General features: G+C 53.8%; 1 protein-coding gene across 1 annotated transcript in view; it reads left to right on the forward strand.

The window, feature by feature from the left end:
• The window catches only part of ADAMTS2 (ADAM metallopeptidase with thrombospondin type 1 motif 2), a 205,897-nt gene that overhangs the window by 178,065 nt on the left and 13,795 nt on the right, over positions 1-14,037 (forward strand). Inside the window, exons 13-20 of the mRNA XM_036225072.1 lie at positions 2,394-2,539; positions 4,763-4,938; positions 6,114-6,247; positions 8,895-9,018; positions 9,530-9,610; positions 10,040-10,206; positions 11,520-11,679; positions 13,532-13,664. Of these exons, the coding sequence (XP_036080965.1) occupies positions 2,394-2,539; positions 4,763-4,938; positions 6,114-6,247; positions 8,895-9,018; positions 9,530-9,610; positions 10,040-10,206; positions 11,520-11,679; positions 13,532-13,664 (1,121 nt within the window). The remainder of the gene's footprint in view (positions 1-2,393; positions 2,540-4,762; positions 4,939-6,113; positions 6,248-8,894; positions 9,019-9,529; positions 9,611-10,039; positions 10,207-11,519; positions 11,680-13,531; positions 13,665-14,037) is intronic.

A 14,037-nucleotide genomic window follows, 5' to 3' on the forward strand; every position in this document is an offset into this window, starting at 1 on the left:
ATTTCTTTTTCTATCCTGGCTAGAACTTCTATTACAATGTTGACTGAAAGTGCTATGAACAGACATCATTGTTTCATTTCTCATCATAAGAGAAGAACATTCATTCATTCACCATTAAGTGTGATGTTAGCTGTGGATATTTCACAAATGTTCTTTATTGAGATGGGGAAAGTCTCTTTCATTCCCAGTCTTTGAGGTTTTTTTTCTTTTTCTGAAAAGATGTCAGATTTGCCAAATGATTTTTGAGTCTTGAGGTGATCAGGTAGTTTGTTCCTTATTATATCAATATGGTTTATTACATTGATTGATTTTCAGATGTTAAACCCTACATTCATGGGATAAATCCCATTTGGTCATGGCGTACAATCTTTTAATATGCTGTCATATTTGGTTTGCTAGGAATGAAATTGCAGTCTGTTCAGTGCCTGGTGTGGTTGGTGGTGAGAGGCGGCCCAGTAATACAGGGCCTTTGACCTTATCTATAGTATGACCCAGGTAAATTCTGAACCCTCCACAGAGGCAGGGTGTAGCCAGTGTTTGAAGCTTGCTCAAACCCAGGAGAGCTTTTAGCTGTCTTTTCCTGATTCTCTCTGTTATAGTTCTATTTGGTTTACTATTTCATTTGCTGCTCCTAGCATCATTGAACTACTGGCCTCCTTTTCATTATTCTACCAAGATTTCTGTTGTTTTGACGATGCCCTTAGGCATGAATTTCCTTGTGCTCTGTCTAAACAAAGTCAGCTCCTTCAGGGAGAACTATGGAGCATTCCATTCTGTTTTCCTCTTGGGAAGACCACTGTCCCATTGCACTGGAGCTAGGGGTAGGGTGGCCCAATTTTCCCTGAGTGACACCAGATAGGTCACTGGATAGGGTGGTAACCCTGGTGTTCTTGGCTTGCCCCTTTCAGCATGGAACCTCTGCCCTGCAAGCGAGCTGGGCAAGCGGCTTTCAGGATCCAGTGTTCTTGGTCTGTTGTACCTGGGGGACAGCCTCTACCCTGGGAGTGGGGCTAGGCGGGCAAAAGGAACCCCACTCTTATTGGCTGCGATACCTGACATAGACTGTAATGTAGAGTCGGGAAGAATGGAAGGTGCCAGTTGCCTGCCTCTCCCAGGGTGAAACTGTAGCCCCGGCCTGGGAGCTGAAGGAGAGAGAGCTCCCCCTTCTAGGCAGCAAAGCTTCCATCGCACTGAGTTGGGGAAGAGATGCAAGAGGATTGTGGCTCAGATGCCACAGACTTTCACTGTTCTTACCAAGATTTGGCAAATTTTCTTGAATAAATGTTCCTCCATTTATTACATTGACCTTAGGACAATTTCCATATACTTTCTATGGTTGTTTTAAAAAAACAATTTTCATCAGCTAAGTGGTTGGTTGTTTTAATGAGGAGAGAGTTCACCAAGCTTCTTACAACTCTATTCTTGAAGTTTCTATTTGCTGTCTGTTTTTACAAACAAAGTTTTATTGGAACTCAGTCATCTGAGTTCATTTATATGTTGTCTGGAGCTGCTTTCATGCTCCAATGACAGAGTTAAGTAGTGGCAGCAGAGATCACTTAGCCTATGGAGTCTAAAATAGTTACTCTCTGGCGCTTACAGAAAAAGTTTGCTGTGGAATGACTGACTACATTATCTTTCTATCTCTCTATGGAAAACAGTAGTACAAAATTATTGGCATGTGAAGAGGGAATGAACGAGTACACAGTGAGAATTTCAGGAAAACTCGTGTCAGTCAATTATTTTGAAAAAAAAAAAAAATCATTGTTCTCCACTGTTGGTTGGTTGTGGTGTTGGCCAGTTTCTAAATTTTTAATTTTTTGTGTTGTATTTTCTTATTCTAAATTGATAATCTACTTATACCTAATTTAGCATTTTTAATTTTGCAGTCTTCTTAAGATGGACCTCCAAAGTGTGCAGGCGTCCTCCCTGTGGGAGGACGGGGGCCGGTGTGATTAGGTTCAAGTTGTAGAGTGTGTCCCCTCCTTTCCAGTGTTCTACTTTCTATTTTTATGAATTTTTACCGTGTTAACATGCTTCCTGAACTTTGTTTCCGTATTTTCTTTAAATCGACTTTTCTGTTTAAGCAAGCAGATCTAATATGTCTCTGGAGTCACTAGCTTGATGTGCCACTTGCATCTTTTTTAGCGTTCCCTGTGTGATATGGTGTGGGGCAGGCTCTGGCTGGGGGGACAGAGTAGGCTGGACAGGAGCAGAAGATGGTGGGAGGCCAGGGCGGCGGTCAGGGGTGCTAGGTGGGCCTCCCGAGGGGCTTGGAGCTTCTAGGGGTGAGCAGGGGCCCCTCCCCTTTTGCCTCCAGGGCCTCATGGACACTGCAGGATGAAGGGGAGGGGCATGCGAGTGGTGGGTCAAGGAAGTGAACTTCTGTCTTCCAGCACTGCTTTAAAGGACACTGCATCTGGCTGACGCCTGACATCCTCAAACGGGACGGCAACTGGGGTGCCTGGACGCCCTTCGGCTCCTGTTCGCGCACCTGTGGCACAGGTGTTAAGTTCAGGACCCGCCAGTGCGACAACCCACAGTGAGTTGGCCCTGATGTTTCCCAGCCCTCTTGGGTGGCAGCTGCTGTCCCAGAGGCCCCTCCTTATCCTACAAGGCCCCCGCGGCTGCACCAGTTCTGGAGAGGGTGCGCAGGCCTGAAGCCCAGTCCCTTGCCCATCTGGAAGGAAGCTGAGACTCAGAGAGGGAGGCTCATAACCCAGACCACACAGCCTGCTGGGGGCAGAGCTGGCCCAGGAGACCTGGAAATTCAGTCCCCTGCACCTTCCTCTAGGCACTGGCTGACTCTGCCAGCAAAAATCGTACATGACTTTCTGAGTATCTGTGTTTTTCCGGGGGAGCCGGTCTCTACCTTCACATCTCAGAGGAGCCTGTGACCCCAAAATTTAAGCCCCGCAGGTCTCTGGGCCCTGTCTAGACTGCCTGGGAGGGAGCTGGAGGGGCTGAGCAATCACAGCTCTGGGGAGAAGGGTCAGATCCACGCTCACCAGAAGGACCGGTCTCAGCTGCCCCTTCCCGTGCTAAGGCAGTGACTTGGGCCCAGGGTGCACAGTTGGGGAGCAGGTCTGGCTTGACTCTCCCGCCCGCTGTGGGCATCCAGGCCCTGACTCTTCCAGCTTGATGCCAGGCCCTGGGCTCTGGCGGACTCACCCCCTGGCCTGGTTCTTGGGGGACTCATGTGGTCTCAGAGTGGGGAGGAGGTCCATGTTCTGTCCCTTCTCACCTACGTACTCTAGGGATTCTTCTCCTCTGGCTGGCCCAGTCTCCTTGGTAGCAGCAGGAGACAGGGGCAGCAGCAGTGACAGGAGCAAAGCTGTCAAGATAACCTATGAGCCTGTCTGTTCAGAAAGCCATCAGTCCCGGAGAGTAACCAACCCCTGCCCAGTGCCTCTGCGTCAGTGACTGTCAGACAGCGTTGATACGGCCACACAGAGCTATGACAACTGCTCAGTAATGCCAGCCTCATCCGCGTCAGCAGAAGACACGCAGCTGCAGTGACCCAAGCACTCCTCAGATCCCGGGCTCCACGCGGCCTCCTTGTCAGCACCCCAAGTGGCCTCATGGGCCACCTCTTTCATTTGTCCTCCAGGGAGTAACCACCAGACTTCATACTGCCCCATTTTAGCTGTATTCCCTGTGCTAGTCTGCAGCTTTTCCCGTGACCCTGGGACAAGTGTGAGGACACCCCCGCACGGTCCCTAGTTGGACTCTGCTTGCAGGACAGAGTTCCCACCGTGCTCTTTGCTATCCTTGCTCTTGTGATTGAGAAATCGCAAACGATCCAGTCTCCAGCTCTTCACCTGCTCTCCCTTCCCCACAGTCTCCAGCTCCCACTCAATTGTGGGGCTATAAGGATTCCATTCCAATAAAGATGCCTGCTGCCTGGGCTGGCCAGGGGCTCTGGCGGACAGCTGGCCCTTCCTGCTGTTTCCCCCACCCACACCTGCTGCACAGACGTCCCGAGCCCCCCACTCCTGCACCCAGGCCTGCTTCCCCTACTGGTGACACCCTTGTTGGTGTTCTTATTGGTCTGTTTTGTCTCATCAGTGACCTGGTGGCAACATCAGAGTTGCCCTTTCTTCCAGTCTCTCCTCAAACACTGAGACCTCTTGGTTCTTCCTCTTTTCTCAGATCATTACTTCCACCGAGGCCCTTGAGAGCGCAGCGAGTGTGAGGGGCCGCATGGAAGCCGGCTCCTTTTCACCCCTGCCGTGCTGCAACAGCAGTCACTGCTACTTGTCACGAACAGAGCATGGCTTTTGCTCAAGTCTCAGATTCTGCTTGGCTCTCCCACGCCTGGCAAATGGTGACTCTGAGGCCCCCAGAGCTCCTCCCAGGTGCTGGCCTGCCAGTGCCAATTCCCCATCTGTCAGATGCACCTGCCGGTGCCTTTGCTGTGGGGCTAGTGCATTGCGGACTGGTGCTGTTCTCAGTGAAGTGAGGGAATGACAGACATGCAGCCAAACTCTCTGAGGCGGAGGGAGGTGGGCTGAGTGTCTGCTCATGAAGAGCCTGAACAGTGGGATCCCACTACTTCCCAGTTGCCTTCTGAGTTCCCACCCTGAGTCAAGCACAGGCCTGGACCGGGATGCAGAGGACACACCACCGGGTTGAGTCCCTCCACTCAGCAGAATTGCTCCCGACCCTCGAGACTCAGGACACTCCCAAATCCCATGAGTGGCACCCTGAGTGCTGGCCTCTTCCTGGTGGCACCAGGCTGCATGTCCTTTGCTTTCCCTTCCAGCCCTGCCAACGGGGGCCGTACCTGCTCGGGTCTGGGCTACGATTTCCAGCTCTGCAACACTCAGGACTGCCCTGACAGCCTGGCTGACTTCCGTGAGGAGCAGTGCCGCCAGTGGGACCTGTACTTTGAGCACGGAGATGCCCAGCACCACTGGCTGCCCCACGAGCACCGGGATGGTGAGCCTCTGAGTGGAGGGTGGAGTGAGTGCCCAGAGGACAGGTTAGTGGGTGGATTGTGCTCCTGGTGTCCTGTGCCACTGATTTTGTGTGGGCAAGACTTCCAGCAGAGGGCCTACCAGCAAAGCCCGCCCTGCTGGTGTGGCTGCCGGGGCCTCCCTGGGTGGAAGCTGGGGGATCTAGGCAGGACAGCAGTCCCAACAGAGCCAGAAAACAGCCTGGCCAAGGATGCAGGGGAGGGTGCGGGAGTGGGGAGGCCTGGTGGGTGCCCAGTCCCACTGTCACCACCGGGTGGGTGAGGCTGACCTTGTGCTTTGAGGCCCACCCAGGGACGGGGCAGAGACAGGGATGGGGCGGAGATAGCGCTGGGCTACCCTGCCAAGGAAGTAGGTTACCTATAGCCTTCTCGTCTCTCAGTCAGGACTCAGCTCCCAGTATCAGAAAACGTGACTCCAACTGCTTTGTGCATTAAAAGGCACTTATTGGCTCCTGGAGACTAATAAGTCCTTTTAGGCATGATGGTGTTTGTATTCCGTTTGTCCCCCCACACCCCATGATGGACTTTTAAATTTCTTCCAGGTATGGGGCAGAGGAGGGTGGCCGGCAAATGAGCCTGCCCTGGTACCTCCATCATCCCATGTGTGTCCCACCAGAACAGTGCCCTGCAGGGAGGGCTGCCAGAGCAGAGGGGGTCCCCCTCCAAGGCAGGCTGCCACCTGGTGGGCAGGATAGATGGCCATCAAGTAGTGACCCAGTGTTTTACTGACTTCTGAGAAAAATGAGGACAAGGGAAAGTTCCAGGGACCAGAGACTGACTCAAGGGGCCTCTGGCCTTATTTGGGTCTTCAGATGAAGAGCTGGCAAACAGCCAGTCACCTTCCACCCGGTGTTGGAGTTTTTGGGTGGGACCTCGGGGGCCCGAGACCCAGGCTCTCTGACACAGCCTGGCTCAGTGGGAAAAACTCACCCAAGTCCAGGGATCCTGGGTCAAAGGCCCCAGGACAGAGACTAAAGGCAGTTGTGGTCTCCTGGCCCTTTCTTACCCCAGGGCAGGTGTGTTGGGGGGCGGTGACTCCTAAGAAGATCTTCCTGGAGATTTCTCCTGAGTGGATTCAGGAAGGGAGGGGAGTGGTGCAGCCGACATGCCTCCCCAACACCCACTGCTCCTCTTACAGCCAAAGAGAGGTGCCACCTCTACTGCCAGTCCAAAGAGACCGGGGAGGTGGTATCCATGAAGCGCATGGTGCACGACGGGACACGCTGCTCCTACAAGGATGCCTTCAGCCTCTGCGTGCGTGGCGACTGCAGGGTGAGTGCCCAGGGCTGCAGCTTCCTGGAGTTGTTGACGACTTGTTGCACTTCAGCAGGCAGAGTTTCAGAAACAGCACCTGGAGCAGGGCAGGCTCTCAGCAAGCGTTGGTCTGCTGTCTTCTGCACTGCGGGCTCTCATCCTTACGTGTGCCTCTGAGCCATTGGCAGCTCGGGGCCCCTCCTGAGACTGACCCCGTCCCCGGGTGCCCCTCTGAAGCACTGCCACATTCTTGCACTCTGCTGGGCCCTGGACAGCTTACTTTTTCACAGTGGCCTGCCATGGGTCTCGTTGGTCTGGGTCTTTGTAGAAATGCCTGCTGTTTTCTGCTGTTATGTGTTTAGCTTCAATCTCAGGCTGACACACGAAACAAGTGTGGGTTGACCTCAGCATGTGGCAGTGACCTGAGCACAGACTTGCCCCTGCCAGACTCCCTAGAAACAACGGAAAACTTCTGTAGTTCGAGCAGACGGGCCTCACCGTAGGTGTCATAGAGGCTGACTCTCCTCAGGAAGTTTCTGGCAGAATTCCACAGGCACCCCTGCAGGAAAATGGAGGCTGGGAGAACTGGGCTTCTCCGCATTTATGTAGGATGGTGCCTGAGGTTAAGGAGGCTTCGCCGAGACACAGAGGCAGGGCTGGGCTCGGATCGAGCCTCACAGGGAGGCCAGGCCCACGATCTGCTCAGTGAAGCCAAATCTTCGGAGACAAAGATATCAGTGGTCCCTCTGTAACCCTTGGACTTTGATTCATGGAGGTGATTGGGTGATGCCACAGAGAGGTCAATGCCATTGAAAAAAGAACTTATTACTTACCCTTCCCAAAGAAGGCATGCTGTACTGTGCAGAGCCACGTGTGGAAGCACCAGGTTAGTCCGGAGGCAGAAAGGAGCAGAGAAAGCCTTGGCCGGAGCTTGTGTTATGGTTTCCATGAGAACAGCAGGCAAGGCAAGGCAAATAGTTTCGGGTTGGCAGTTTTGAATCATTCCAGTGGTCTCAGCTGTAAGGGTGGTCTCAGAGTTGCCTGCTGCCTGGCCTGGGATGATTTCCCTAGGGGAAATAGTATCCTGACCTGTGAGAGATAAAGCAGGTGGCTGGGGGTTTGGCTGGTTTGAATCTGAAAGGCCTCCTCCTAACCCAGTCCTTGGCCATCTCTAAGATGGCCTTCTCTGGCTCGTCCTGGGACATCATAAGACACAGAATATTTTAAAAACCATGAGTAATACAGGCAGTAAGCACATAGCCCTAAATGGCAGCTGTAAATATGGCTACAAACCTAACAGAGGATTCGGAACACCAATTTGCCTTCTTAGTGGGAGCAGCTGAGAGCTTCAAAAACAAAAATATTTATTTACATTTCTCTATGACCATATTGCAAATGTTAGAAAACAGAGGACACAGGAAGGAAAACTTGAGAACGTACAAAGGACATGGGTGGTAGAAAGATGAACTGCATGAGTCCTAACAGTACAAGCGATAGAAGAATCTAATATTGGGTGGAAAAATACTATCCAAGTGATTGCTGTCAATTAGAGAATATCAAAACACAATGACTCCGCAAGGTTAAAAGTGAAATGGCAGCAAAGATATCTGCACACATAATAGCATACACCACAGGGAATCAAAAGAATCAAGAATTAAATGAGGCTTCCAGAGTCATTTTCTTTTGATAAAGGACACAATCTACTACCTTGATAAGGTAATTATATGCTATAAAATATGTCATCTAAAAACTGCTATGAAAAAAGAGAAGTGGAAATGAACTGCTATATTTCCTTTTCTAATAACTCACAGATAGGATTTCATGATAGATCGGAAGGGAGGAAAGCCACACCCCATTAGCTATGGGCCCCTCACCATGTAGCAGGTACCCCACCATCACCACCAGGATCCCCACCTCGGCTTGAACCAAAATGGAACCAAGTGGTCACCCTCGTCTGGTCATGCAGGCAGCTGCAGCAGTCATGTGGAGCCACTCAGGGACACATGGCCATCCCAACCTGACCTGTCATTGGCCCCATTAACCCTTTTAGGATCTAGTTCACTTACAGACTGCGGGATATCAGTGTCTCCCAAAGGTCTGTGGACATGTGCCAAAGGTGGATGTTCCCGAGCCAGGGGTGGTGTCTGCCTGGATTGAATGGCCACAGCACCTGAGATGAGCTGGCCAGCAGCTGCCTGGACAAAAATCCACTGTGTTAAATGCCCCTCTGGGTGGCAGGCAGAGCCCTGAATTCACAAGCTGTGGATGGGCCCCCAGGGCAGGATGTGGGAAGGGGGCACTGCGTGGCCCTGGGAGAAGGGGCAGAGGCCAGGTCTGAGTTACAGCCCTCGGGACAGAAATGTTCATTCAGAGGCCAGCCTGCCAAGCTAGGACAGTCTCAGGATGTGGCCCTATTCATCCATGCAGAATCCTCTGAAGTCATACTCTCCAGATGAGCAAATGAGCAAGGGGAAGTGGCTGGTCCTCAGCGGGGCGCACAGGGTCTGTCTTGCTCCAAAGCCCTGTCTCCTTCCTCTGTGTTGGGAATCACTAAGAAGGGACGGCCAGGAAATAGGTACCAAGGCCCTGGGGACAGAGATCAGGCCAGAGCACCAGTGGGGAAGGGGTCTCACTTGTACACTGCACCCCCCCTACCCCCCTGCAGAAGGTGGGCTGTGACGGGGTGATCGGCTCCAGCAAGCAAGAGGACAAGTGTGGCGTGTGTGGAGGGGACAACACCCACTGCAAAGTGGTCAAGGGCACGTTCACGCGCTCGCCCAAGAAGCTGGGTGAGTGAGCCCTTCCCCCGGCCTCGCGGCCTGAATGTCCCCAGCGCCTGGCAAGGAAATGTGGGACGGACTCCTCCCTGGGACTCTGTCTGGGTTCCTGACTGCTCTGGGGATGATCTGGGAGGCTGGGGTCAGGGGGGACCTAAGTCAGGACAGCTCAAGCCAGGCCCTGTGGGGTTGGGGGACAAGGAGAGTAGGGGCCCGGGTCACGGCGTCCAGGCAGAGCATGCCAGGATACAGGTGTGTATGGTGGGTCTCCGATGTTTATTTGAGGGGCCAAAGGAACCCTTCCCCTGCCCTCTAAGGCTGCGGGGGCAACTGTGGGCACCCCAGCTGGCTGCCGGCAGGACTAGCCTTCAGTGCAGGCTGCTGCCTCTCTGGGTGGGCGGTCAGGGACCATGAAATACTGGGGCTCCTCGAGTCACCTTTGGGGTGGGGCCTCCATGCCTTGTCTGCACCTGAGTAGCCCCTCTCCTCTCACTTGGCTTTGTCTCTCCACATCCCAACAAAGGTTATATCAAGATGTTTGAGATCCCAGCAGGAGCCAGACACCTGCTCATTCAGGAGGCAGACAATACCGGCCATCACCTGGGTGAGTCTCAGAGCCCAGGGACATAGCAGATCTTCAGGCTGGCTCCTCTGGGGATCGGCAGAGACCCTGGAGCCCAAGCCCCAGCTTGGGGGGCTCACCTCCCCATTCCTGGCTTGGCCCATGTGGTAGACCTCTCCTGGGGTCACCTCCCACTGGAGAGACACACGTTTGGATCAGAGGGCTCCTAAAAGCAGCCATGGGGAGGTGTCTAAGACATGCCACACCCATGGCCCACAGAACAGTGACTCCTTATCTCGAGGCCAAGAGAATTGCCCTCTGCCCACAGAAGGCAGGCAGGTGTGTAAGCAGCAGACTCTTGGGCAGCAGCACCCCGCCCCCCACCCCAGCCAGCAAACGCAGCCTGCTAGCCTTCCCTCATTGTGCCTGGATCCCGGTGGTCATGGTGGGTACTCCCTCTGCTGTTCTCAGCCATCAAGAACCTGGAGACAGGCAAGTTCATTTTAAACGAAGAGAACGAGGTGGGTCCCAATTCCAAATCATTCATCGCCATGGGTGTGGAGTGGGAGTACCGGGACGAGGATGGCCGGGAGACACTGCAGAGCATGGGTCCCCTGCATGGCACCATTGCCGTTCTGGTGAGTCCAGGCAGGGGCCAGGCCTGTCCCCTCCTGGGTGCCCAGGCCAGGGGCAAGTGACCACTGGGGAAGGGACGGAGGGTCCTGGCACCCTGAGACTTCCAGCATCCTTCTGGCCACGCTTGGAATGGCCCATTCTTTGGACCAGGGATCACTATCTATGTGTCAGGAACAGACATGGAGCTGACAGTCGAGGCTCAGCCCCTGGGTGACCTCAGGCCAGCTCTCCCCCAGAATGACACTAACAGCCACCTCTCATGCTCCTTCACATCTGCCATCAACTCTAAGCCCTGCCACACCCTGGGAGTGACTGATGAGGCTCAGGATGTTGGACCACCAGACTGAGTCACGCTGAACTTTGTCCCTGAGTGGGACTGGGCCTCAGGTCTCCTGAGTTCAGGACCACAGGCTGCCCCTGTTTATGGGGGCACAGAGGGACCTTGATTTTCTAATCACATTTTAAAAGTTAATTTTAATTGTATAAGTAATATATTATATCTGTAAAAAAATCAAACCTCTCCAGATAAGGCTCAGGTGTCCTTCAGCTAAGGTGAGCTTACTGTAGCTGACCCCACACCACACCTCCTGTCCCAGGGCGCGTGTTCTGCTCTCCTTGCCCCCAGGACTGTTGGTGACCCACCTGTGTCACTGCACACGTGGGCGGGCTCAGGACCTGTGCTTTCTGTGTGGGTAAATTTGTCTATTTGCATAAATGTATTTGTAACCCCCAAATCAACACTCGAGGTGCTCTTCACATTGGCAGACAAATGCAGAGCAATGAAAACGTGTCACCTGACGCTCACGTCCCAGCTGAGGCGGAACGAGGTGACACTCTGCTTCTCAGTCCAGCTCCTGCTGCAAGCAAGTGTCCTTTTCACAGTCTGTGTAGTGCCACATTTTCCACATTTTTGTGCTTTCATGGGATAATTTGCTGTTTAAAACGTCCCTGAGCGGTGCTGAGGTGCCGGTGTCCCTGTGTGGCAGGCGCGTTAGATGAGCTTCCTTCAGGCCTAAGTCAGTGCACTGGCCCGAGTTCGCTATTAGCGATTAACTTCTTATGTTAATAAGGTGCCTTTACACAGAAGGACACATAAAATAAGGTTATGTGTTGACCGTGGATGAAAATGTCACAATCAGAGGCTCACAGGACCCTGACCTTGTATCTCCTGTGAACAGGGGTTCAGCATTGGGGGCTTTCTAGAACATTATACCATAGATAGCTGGGCTGTGAGTGGGCCTCAGCTGGCCTTTCTAAAGTGGCTTTGAGGAGGTGGGGAGTGAGTCAGGCACATTCACGGCTATGTGGGGTGCAGGTCATCTCGCAGGGAGCCACCCGGATCTCGCTGACATACAAATACATGATCCACGAGGACTCGCTCAATGTGGACAACAACCAGGTCCTGGAAGATGACTCTACAGGCTACGAGTGGGCCCTTAAGAAGTGGTCTCCGTGCTCCAAGCCCTGCGGTGGAGGTGAGGGACCTTCTCGGGGTCAGGGCCTGGAGGAAGTGGGGCCTGAGTGGGAAGCGTGTTCCAGGAGAGGGGGCATCTTGAGCTCACAGAGCCCAGCTGACCACCTGGCCCAAGGTGTGTGTCAGGTGTGAAAAGACTGGCCCCAGGGGCTAGGGTGGCCGAGGCAGTGAACTTGCCCTGGGATGGAGCAGAGGGTAAAGAAGAGGGTGGTGTTAAGGGTAGCAGGCCAGATGGAGCCAGGGCATGTGTGGGGTTTGGAGGATGCCAGCATAAAGCTGCCTCAATGTGGAAGGCAGGAGCTGGCCTGACAGGAGATTGCCATGAGGGTGTCTTGGATGGGTTACTGTGGCTTTGCGAGGCGGGGCACAGGGAGACATGGGCTGTGCTGGAGATAGGTGGAGGGCCTCTATGCAGTAGTCCCTCCCTGTTCTTGTTCATAAAGGCCTCCCAGGCCTTTCCAGGGCAGGGCTGTGTGCAGAGGGGCCCCTCTCGCCACTGGCCTCACAGAGGCCATGGTTGGGGGAGACATAAATATGGACAAGAAGTTCTGATTTCCCCAGTGTGCTCACTGCCTCCAGGGGGCTGGACAAGATCAGAGCAGGAGAAGACAGCTTGGCCGGCAGGAGCAGGTAGCCAGGACAGACCTCCCTCAGATGCCGTGTGGCGTCCTGTGCCTAGAGGACGAAGAGGAGTTTGCTGAGGGCCCTGGCCAGCCACTCCCTGGTTCAGGCAGATGGCGGGTCCCTCTTCCAGAGCTTCCGCCTGGGTGGTGGTGCCCAGCCCGCCGTTGGGCCTCCTTAACCCCCTGGATCTCATCTGCGTATCCTGTTGACTCTCGCTCCCACGTATCTCTTGGGCCCATCTGCTATTTCTGTCTTCCCAGGCCTGGCACCACCCTCACTCCCCACTAGCCCTCATGTGTTCACTTCCTCCCAGAGTGACCTCTTAAAGGGGCAGATCAGACCGTATCCCTTCCCTTTGTCACAGTCTTCAGCAGTTCCCTCTGTTCTTGGGATAAAACAAAAACAAAAACAAAACAAACAAACAAAACAACAAAAAACCAAAATTCTCTTCACAGCCTCAGAGGTCCAGGCTACTTGATGGCCTGTTCTACTGCCCACGCCAGTCTTAGGTGCTTCTCCTAGGCATGCCGAGCTTTTGTCTCAGGGCCTTTGCACAAGCTGTCTTCCGCCCCGCCCCCCCCCCCCCGCCAGGAGCCCCTCCACTGCATTCCCACTAAAGCCTCCAGACAGCACTGTGATGCCTCCAGAAGCCCAGGCTGGATCAGGCTGTCCGGCCATATTTTCTTGTGTCTTGCTCACTAGGCTAAGGTTTCATGACTTCGGCACTGCTGACATCTCGAGTTCTATAATTCTCTGTTTGGGGCTGTCCCACGCAGGGTTGTGTCCCAGTTAGTGCCAGTGGCACCTCCCCACCCCCAGTTGTAACAACTGAGTGTCCCAGACATTGCCAGATGTCCCCAGGAGCAAAATCACCCTCAGTTGAGAACTGCTGCAGTAGACTGTGGGGGGAGGAACCTCGCAGGAAGTTTTCCCATGTTTAGCCAACTCCTGGCTCATACCAGGTCCTAAGGGCATATTAATTTAATGCAGAATAAATGGCTAAGGGACAGGAGAGGAAATGAAACCTTCCCTCCTGTCTCAGGAGGTCAGCCAAGGGGCCTCTCACCCTTCTGTGTCTAGCCCAGGCCTGGCTCGGGCACCCTGCCCCACTCTCTATCCCATCAGAGTGGTGGAGAAAACTGGGCTGAAGGTGCCAGTGAACCTGCCCCTGTGCAGCCCCCGGAGGAGCCACACTGCCCCAGTGAGCCCCCTCGAATTCTTGTCCTCAGGGTCCCAGTTCACCAAGTATGGCTGTCGCCGGAGGCTGGACTTCAAGATGGTACATCGAGGCTTCTGTGACACCCTCGTGAAACCCAAAGCCATCCGCCGGGCTTGCAACCCCCAGGAGTGCTCCCAGCCCGTGTGAGTGCCCAAGGCTGTCCAGGGCCCCCAAGTGTCTCTGAGCCTCACACCTTCCAAGATGTTTGATGGGTTCTTTCTCGTTCACCACATCGCATGGGATCTAACATGCTGCAGGGTGTATGCTACACCCCTGCTTCTGACCTGCAAAACCAAAACAACACGGTGCGCCTTAGAGATGGCAAGCAATAATGCTCAGGAACTGAGGAGAAATTGAGGCTCAGGGGGTGCAGGGCTGGCTTCTGGTCCCATGGGAGACGTTCCCCAGACATTTCTCTATAGCAGCTGTATTCTTGTCCCCTAGTCCCAGGGGTTGGCAGGGCTGTATTTCCAGGCTCTGAACGGGGAAGATGACCAGTAACTATGTGGAGGCGTT

Source organism: Rousettus aegyptiacus, unplaced genomic scaffold (assembly GCF_014176215.1).
Source record: "Rousettus aegyptiacus isolate mRouAeg1 unplaced genomic scaffold, mRouAeg1.p scaffold_m13_p_7, whole genome shotgun sequence".
Lineage (NCBI taxonomy): Eukaryota > Metazoa > Chordata > Mammalia > Chiroptera > Pteropodidae > Rousettus > Rousettus aegyptiacus.